Source organism: Apodemus sylvaticus, chromosome 13 (assembly GCF_947179515.1).
Source record: "Apodemus sylvaticus chromosome 13, mApoSyl1.1, whole genome shotgun sequence".
In the NCBI taxonomy this organism is placed as follows: Eukaryota; Metazoa; Chordata; class Mammalia; order Rodentia; family Muridae; genus Apodemus; species Apodemus sylvaticus.
The window spans coordinates 31832582-31841930 of NC_067484.1; the positions used below are offsets into that span (position 1 = coordinate 31832582).

The window sequence follows — 9349 nt, forward strand, 5'->3', positions numbered from 1 at the left end:
TCTCTGTGCTGTGGCCTGTGCAGCCTTCTTCCCTTTGTCTGCTGAGTACAGTGAGAGATGTGTGAAGGCCAGGCCCCACGGGGGCTTTGTTCCCTCAGGATTTTAAGGACTGTGAAGACAAAGAGATTCTAGCTGTCCTTGAAGGAATGGAAGTACAGTAAAGAGACATTTGTGGAGCTGGAGAGATGGCTCCTTGGTAAAGAGCACTGACTGCTCTTCCAGAGGACCCAGGTTAGATTCCCTGCACCCACACGGCAGCTTGCAACTGTCTTTAACTCCAGTTCTAGAACATTTGGAGTCCTCTTCTGGCCTCCTCTTGTACTGAATGTATGTGGTACACAGACATGCAGGCAAAACACCCAGAAGCATAACATCATATTTAAATTATATATACATATATATATATGTATATATACTTCTGACTTGTGATCCTATCCCTAAAATATTAAAAAAGACACTTGTGCCCCCCCTTCAGCTGTCAGACTATTGAGACAATGAACCCCAAGAAATTAGACCTTTCCCAGGAATCTCATTCTGGAAGACGAAAAGACTGGAGTCAGAAGGGGAGCTGGCTCCTGGAAAGAGATTAAACACACACACCATTGATAACGTGTTAGACTACCTTACAGGAGAGACAATGCTGGCGAGCAGGGCCATTTTGACCAAGACTCTAGCCATGTGCACCTTGACCCTTAGCCGTGTGCACCTTGACCCTTAGCCCTGTGCACCTTTTTACCTTCTACTTAAACCTGAACTTCATATCGGGACCCTGAAAATGGACTTGTGGGGGGAGGGGAGAGCAGGCCACTGGAACTCTTCATTTCTCTTCCCAGTGTGGCCACATTGAATACGTCTCCTTTCTTTGCTTTGTGCTATGACTTACCTGTCTCTTGAGATCAGTCTATGCCCCGTTCTGAGTTACTCCCTACTGAGAGTTAAACAGTGTTTTCTCAGGCAGTGCCTTTCCCTGAGAGACTCAATTTTGCAAGTAGCTTTTGACTTCATTTTGAGGACGAAGGATGATTGTCCTCCTAGGTGGGCAAGTGAATGTATGTATATGCACATGCATGAGCACACACAACACACACACTTGCACACACTGCATACACACACAGATACACACATACACACACTGCATATACACACAGATACACATATACACATGTATGCATACACACACATACACACACTGCATATACACACTGCATGCACACACAGACATACACATATACTGCATACACACAGATACACACCTACACATGTATGCATACACACATATACAAATACACACACACAGACATGCATACATACACATATATACACATACACACATACATACATAGAGAGGGGAAGGGAGAGAGCAGAGAGAGAGAGGTCTCCAGGCACAGCCTACAGTATCCAGGAGCTTCTCACCATGCTGACAGAAGTTTCTTAGCTACAGCTTGACTTCCTCCCTTCCCTCCCAGTGCCCACCCCTTTCCTTTCACTAGCTCCAGATGGTGGTGATGATGATGATGGTGATGGTGATGGTGATGATGATTTTAGTTACACTTTATTCATTTATTTGTGGGAAGGGGGTGGAGCATGAAGAGGTCAACTGTGGTCCAGGGTGAGGCTTGGATAAGACTATTTGCCAGGCGATACTAATTCTCAACCTAGTTTGACTTCTCTGGCCACTACAGTCTCTGGTGGACTCCTGAGCAGGGCTTCAAAGGGCCCTGCATGCCCTGATTTGCCTTCTGATGTCACCTCAAGCCGTAGCCAGAGCATTCCCTCTGCTCCACTCTAAAGATTCACCAGGCTAAAACTTGTTGGCCTCCCAGGCTGGGCTGTCCCTCCTCCCAGGTACTGACAAGAGCTGAGTCACGCTACAAGCCTGGGGATGGAGAACCATCTCTCACAGGAAACATGGCAGACTCCTGCCCTGGGTGTCACACTGAACGGAGTGTCACTAGGCCCTGTCTGTCTCCCATGAAAGCAAGGTTGCGGCCTGCCTTAATCAGTGCACATCCTAGAAAAGGAACTTTGTGGATGTTGGCTGAATTGAATTAAACTTTGATGGGGTTGGTCCAAATACCCACATCTAGCTCCAAAAAATTATTTTGAGGTTTTTGTTCCCTGCATCACAAAATACTGTGTGTGTGTGTGTGTTACTAATAAGCTAGAGTGATTTTCAAATTATGCTCCCCATCATAGGATCTCCCAAGCTCTCTGTATCCTAGAAGGGTGTCAGGGAAGGCGCCAGCATGGGCAACGCTGTTAAGATCTGTGCCCTTGGGGCGGAGCCTTGGAGCCCTGCCCCCACCCCACCCCCACCTCTGTATCCAGAAGCCTCCGATTCTCCAGTTCGGCTTCCTTCCTCCTGTCCTCTCCTCATCCCCTTGGTGCTTTTTCCCTAAGCTGCTCTGGTTTTCACATTGCATTGTTTTCCCTTCTGATCCTGGACTCTGCTGGATAAAACTGCCCCTTTCTCACCACCACCCTCGTTTCCATCAAGTACCCAAGGACACCAGGGCACAGGCACAGTGCAGAGCAGTGCTGCATCCTAGGGAGGGATGGGGTGGCATTGGGACTAAGCACCAGAACTGCGAGTCTCCGCACTTGTTCTGAGTTTTCAAGTCCAAAATGATGAAGCCACGGGTTTCTATAAGCTGTGCTAACTGGCAGACGGTTTCCTCTCTTGTGGTAGCGATGACATGTGTGTATTAAAATACATTTTCTGAACTTGTTTTCCCACAGCTCTGGGATCAAGCCCAGCACCTGGTACAAGTCAGGGAAGCTCTCTGCTGTCAAGATATCTTTTTTCTTTTTCTTTTTTTCTTTTTTCTTTTTTGGTTTTTTGGATTTGCTTTTTTAAAGACAGGGTTTCTCTGTATAGTCCTGGCTGTCCTGGAACTCACTCTGTAGACCAGGCTGGCCTCGAACTCAGAAATTCTCCTGCCTCTGCCTCCCAGAGTGCTGGGATTACAGGCGGGCACCACCACCGCCCAGCTTGTCAAGCTATTTTTAACAAGATTTCACTATCAAAAGCCTCAAGATCCACCTGCCTCAGTCCTGTATCAATCAATGTTTGAGAGTCACAGAACCTAGAACTTTCTATGGGATCCACTTTATTATCCTCTCTCTAATAGGAGATTTTCTTGGTTTCTGTGGAGGTGTTGATCCTGAGCCAAAAAACCTTTCAAACAAACTGCTGGGTAAAACAGCTGGGAAAATGGGCACTATGCAGACACTGAACAATCACATATACTGGATGGGCCATATCTCGGTTGGTAAAGGTAATGCCCTTCCACATGGAAGGCCCTAGCTTCAATCCGAAGCACCCCCCACCATACACACACACACCCCCCCCACACACACACAATAAACCAATACAACAAAAAACGCCCATGCTGATGGTAGACTACCACAGGTTTCCTCCCCAAAAGATACCTACATCCTGGCTCAGGTAGGATGCCCTGTGGAGTGCCCACTCTGAGCTGCCTCCTCTTAACAGGGTTTCCTATGGGCCTTTATATCTAGAAAAGAGTTGAAGCACACAGACAAGACAAAACAATGACTACAGAAAATGATAGAGCCAAAGAGACTGCAATCACAATAGGAAACTGGGTGTCCCGTCAGAGCGTGAGCTAAGAGACTTGAGGCAGGGATGTGCAGGGTTAAGACATTTTTTTAGAGGAAAAGTGCTTGGGATGATGTGTAAGGATGCTATCTATGATTAATCAGATGTCAGACATAAAAAGCACTGCAGACTGCTCGGGAACTCCTAGCTATCAACCGCCCAGCCCCCCACTCCATCTGGAGAAGTGAAATGGAGTCCTGGGCTTGGCCTTAGCTGTGGTCAGCATCAGAAAGGAGCTGGTGCGGACTTTGAGAAATGATTGAAAGCTATAGCTTAGGGCCTGTGTCCCTCACCAGAGACATACGGGCTTCTGTTTTTCCACTCTAGGTGATAAGCCGGCAGGATTTAATTCTGCAGAGTGTGTCTGGGAGGTCAAAGCAGTCTGCATTAGCTTCTGTCTTCATGTTCTATAGCTGTCTTGACAGTCTTCACACCCAGGGGAGCTTGAAGCTTAGAAATCCATTCTCTGATCCTAGAGACCAGAAGTCTGAAGCAGGAGCAGGGTCAGTTCTTACCAGAGGCTCTGGGGAGTCTGTTTTCCAGGCCTCTGCTAGCAGGTCGTCAGCACCTCTATCATTCATTACATAATGTTCTTCCCTGTGTGAGTCTTTCCTCTTTTAAGGACAATTATCATTATATCAGAATCCACTCTAACCTAGTACTACTGTTTAACTGTCACATTATTTGACTGTTTATAATAACACAGATGCTAAGTTATGCATATCGTCACATGCATAAGAACTAAAGGTCAAGGTGTAAGTAAGGGTATTTTTGTGTATGCAGGCATATTTATGAGTCTTTAGGTGCACATGTGTGTGAATGCATCTGTACGGGGGCGGGGGACATGCAACTTCGGGTATCATTCCTCAGGCGCTGTCCACCTTGTTTAAGACAAGGTCTCCCATTAATCTGGAACTCAATAACTAGACTGAACTTTCCGGATAGTGAGCCACAGCCAAGGAGCTCCCTCTTGGTCTTCCCAGCCCTGGAATTACAAGCACGGTCTAGTAAACAAGGTGCTTGCAAGGAAACTGCTTTACTCTGCTATCTCCTTGGGTTATAAACATATTTTTGTGAAGTCACAATTCAACCTACATCTTCCAAGAAGGCATATTATAATTTATACCAATACAAAGGATGCTTGGCACATAATCAGTTTGCCAGGGATGCCATAAAAATTGCTGCATGATACCCTCACCAACGAGTGCCACACGATACCTGCAGCACCAGGCATACTTTTCCTCATAGCTCTGAGATGATCGCATCAAGAATGGCAACGTGAGCGAAGCTAGGTTCTTCTGAGGCTGTTCTTGGTTCGGATGTGCCCAGATATACACCAGAGCTTCACAGTTTTTCTTCCCAGCATGCCTGTGTCCTAACCTAGCATTGCACTAGGGCTCTCTCTATTTTGTTTTAGCTTAGTTGTCCCTTTAGAGAGCCCGACTTCCAAATGCTTGGGGTAGGAATCCAATATATAAATATGGAGAAGCACAATTCACTCTATAACACCACAGATTACAGATAGAAATGAAATCTATATCACTCCTTAGGTTAAATTCAGAACATAGTCAACTGGTTCTCACAGATACCCTTCATTGAGTTTCTTGCATCTCTTGTAGTCACATTGTATGGTTTCTACACACCAACAGGTATAGTCCCAATATGGTTTCATACAGGCATAATCCCAGTACAAACATCACTGGCTGCTTGCTTTGTTTGCCTTAATAAGTAATATGAAGTTGAAACAAGATGTACGTCAAAACTGTCATGCATCTGTTTGTGACTTGAGCAACTTAATTGTTGTATCCAGAAACAGACTGATCACTAGAGTATTTCTCATTCTTGTTTGTTTGTTTTGGTGTTGAAATATGTGCTGGCTGTAGACAGCACCTTAAGTTTAATTTGTATTCTTAACAATGGCTCCATCAATTTCCTTCAGTCCAGTCAAGGAAACAATAAACAAGTCCCGACTTGTGGCAGCTGCTAAATTCTTTTCTAACATGCTGACTCTGCCTCCCAGTGTGATGTACCCAACCAACCAAGGCCGTGGAGTTAGAAGGCAGGTGTGGGAGCACAGCAGCGATGGCCACCATGCTAACACATCCAAGCAAATAGTTTCCCAAGCGTAGGTAAGAGTAGGCTGGGTGTGTGGCCCAGTGGTAGAGCACTTGCCTAGCCTTGTGAGGCTGCTGAAGAGAAAAAGACTAACTTATCCTTTCCAACTCAAAGTCTCTCTAAATCACCACGTCTCATTTTCAAAACCAGCCAAGCATCTCCACATAACTTTTAAAGAGTCTTCTTCCACACTCTCCCCTCAGGCCCTGGCATGTTATCCAGTTGCATACAACCCACGTCCATTCCCATCTCTGGACATTGGATTGGAGAAGGTGTTTTAAGATGTAATTATGCAATAAAAGACACAACAGACAACCAAAACACTCGTGTTCCCATCACTCTGCTTGGAACATTAGCATACCTTTCTTAGATTTTTAGTGTTAAGCCTTCTTTCCAGCCCTGCATACCTTTCTTAACACTCGGACTGCATATATTTATCAGCAGACAGCTTTCATTTGCTTACTTGGACTAAATTTAGATACTTTGGTTGTCTATCCCCTCTTGACGCCATTTCTCTGGCTGGGTCCGTATGGATGGATGTGCCTCTCATCCTTTGCTGTGGCAGCATTTTGTCGTGGTCTTTTCTCATTTCTTTCTTTCCTTTTTTAAAAGATGCATTGATATCTTTTATTTGTATGTGTGATCTAGCTGCATGGACACCTACATGCCAGAAGAGAGCATCATATCCCAGTACAGATGGCTGGGAGCCACCCTATGGTTCCTCGGAATTGCACTCAGTACCTCTGGCAGAGCAGACACTGAGATGAGCCATCTTTCCAGCCCTCTTTCATGTTTCTTATTTTAGGCAATGGTCAAAGGTAAAGATTTGGTGATTGAGAGCCTTCTCCCAGAGTACTTATCCTTCATGGTACCAAAAGATGCCATACAAGAGGAAGGTAGTCATCCCTACCCAACTACAATGCCCAAGACTACAGCATACCAGCATCACAGCAGGATAGCCCTCAGGGGCAGTAACCAACAACTCTCTAATTGGATTTAAGACCTCCTCAAAAGAAGGGAAATCATTTCTACTACCGGAAACCTAGCCAACCACTTAATGCTAGTGACATCGTGGGTTTTGGAAAGAAACCTCAACCACCACTTTACTAAACCAGCATAGTACATACCACATATTTATGTTTTTAGCTGCAGATAAGGATCATTCTCATCCTTCATCAAAGAACTTCTCTTTGCAATAGGAGACTTGTGTGACAAAAACAAAGCCATCAAAATGCAGAGTTGTAGAGCCTGGGCACAACAGATAACATCTACAAAATAATTCCCAAACCTAAGGCTCGGGGATCTCTATGGAAGTGGTGTAGGGAGACTGTGAAAGCTAAAGGATCAGAGAGTTTGCGATGAGATTGCATCTCCTGGAAATGTCAGAAGCTATGCCCATGAATTCTCACCATCAGGACTGCCTAAGCCTAAGCGTGACATGAACAAGGATGATACCATCAACAGGCTAAAGCTGTCATAACCCTACACAAAGAACCACAAGAAACTAGGAAGTAGTGAAGGCAGGAGAAATGGTGTTCCCCCCCCCCCAGGGAAAAGCACACCAATGGCTATCCAATGCCAAATGGTGGGCCCTCAGAACATACACACAAGTAACACCATGCAGACAGAGAAGGTGGTATTTGTGTATTGTGGACAGAGACAGGGAAGGAGTTTTGAGGTCAGGTGACAAAGGCTTAAACCCTATTTCTCCAACTTATTTCATAAAACCTTTTACATCTCTATGACTCTATTTCCCCCATCTTTCCCTGCCCATAGAGGGGATTTAAAGAGCCCAAAAGAGACAATCCCTATTCAAGGTTCTCAAGACGCCTAGTACTTACACCCAAGTACTCACTCTTTTTATTGTCCCTTCCCTAGATCCACCAGGAAAATCCTAATGGACACCAAGGTCAATAGCCCTGTCCGTGCTTAAAATCTCAGACTAATGTCAAAGCAACTGTGCCAAGTCACAGCAACGACAGGGAGACATTTATCCACTGCAGTAAACTGACAGTCATCCATTCTCAGGTTTTCAGTTCTTTTATGAACCATTTATTTGAGAGAATTTTGTGTATGTGTGTCGGAACAGGGATGTTCCACGTGTATGAAGGTGTCTGCATGAACATAAATATGAAGACCAAAAGGTCGTTGTGTTGTCCCTTGAGAGTCATTCAGGACTCTCACCGGCCTGGGACTCACTGATCAGGGTAAACTGGCAGTCCAGCAAACCCCAAGAATCTACCTGTCTCTCTCTGCCTTGCCTCTCTGCCTCTGCCTCTCTAACGTGGGGATTACAAGGGGATTAGACGACCACACCCAGCTTTCTTGTGTGGGTGCTGGGGATTGAACTTAGGTCTACCTACCTACAAGGCAAAGCACCTTATGACTGAGTTGTCTCCTGAGCCTGAGAACTTTCTACTTTAATGAAAACAAAAAATGAAGGTTTTAGATTTCCAGGTCCCTGCAGACAGAACACGGGTAGCACATGGGTAGAGAAACAGGGCTAACAGGGTTCATGTGTCTGTGACTGTTGGTGACTATGTGCTGCTGTCTCTAGACCAGAAAGTTGTGCCTGCTGTCAGACCTTCTGGAGTTTCTTGGCCACTGCCCTGACTTGGTTGTAACATCCCCTATCATTATTACCAAGTATTGTTATCAAACACAATCAATTCCAAAACAGGACTTAAATAATGAATTATCTGCATTTATATTTTGCCACAATTTCATCAAATCCTGGGCTATCTGACCCCGGGTAGAACAGAATTTGCTTCAAATGTTATAGCATTTTGAATTATCTGAGTGTTCTATTTTTATTCTCTATTATAATATAGGTGGTTTTAAATATAGAAGCGGCCATGCATTGTAAATGGAAACGGCTCTGTTAGGCTATCTGGCTTTTAAAAGAGTTTTCACATTTTTCTTGTTCGTGATTTCCATCAGCAACAACAATGACTCCCATTCCAAGAGAGGTACCCTGTTGAAAACTAATTTGGTTTCAGCCCGTGCTCGGGAAGGTGTGAGTATAAATTTGAGGAACACACAAAAGTCAAATTGCAACTACTCAAGTCCAGACAATGCACACACATGCAAAGACGTCTCACTGCTCGCCTGAACCCGTTCATTTCTTCAATGCATACTTTATAGAGTCTACTATCAGCACAAGGATGGATGAACTGGGTGCCCTGAACAAGAAAACAACGTGTTACCAAAAGCAAATCAAATGTCTCAGAAAAAGAATAAACCCAGACATGGCCTGCAAAGTAAAATTCTATTGATTTCATCACAATATACCTCCAGACTGGCTTTACAGCCTTCTGCTGTGATGAACTTCCCCCCCGCCCCCCATCACGGCTTTGTCATCTGTTTCCTGCTTGGTGTCCTTGCAAATTCTCATGGGTTAGTCTAGCAAATACTGCAGACTGTTCTGCCCTCAGCTACCCAGCAGGACAGGGAAACCTACTTACTTCTCAGAGCGTATTCTTTGGGCTTCAGTGAATTCAGATCAGAAAGGAATTCATCAGTGTCTTGCATGCACTTGAGAGAAATGTTTCTAGCGGGAGAAACAAAAGGGAACAGAGCGTGCAGGGAAGCCAGCAAAGTGAAGGCCATCAT

At 45.0% G+C, this 9349-nt stretch overlaps 1 protein-coding gene across 1 annotated transcript in view; it reads right to left on the minus strand.

Annotated features, from left to right (window-relative positions):
* Window positions 1–9349, minus strand: part of LOC127663864 (O-acyltransferase like protein) — a 48940-nt gene extending 39591 nt beyond the window's left edge. The window contains exon 1 of the mRNA XM_052155631.1: window positions 9202–9349. Within this exon, the coding sequence (XP_052011591.1) occupies window positions 9202–9349 (148 nt within the window). The remainder of the gene's footprint in view (window positions 1–9201) is intronic.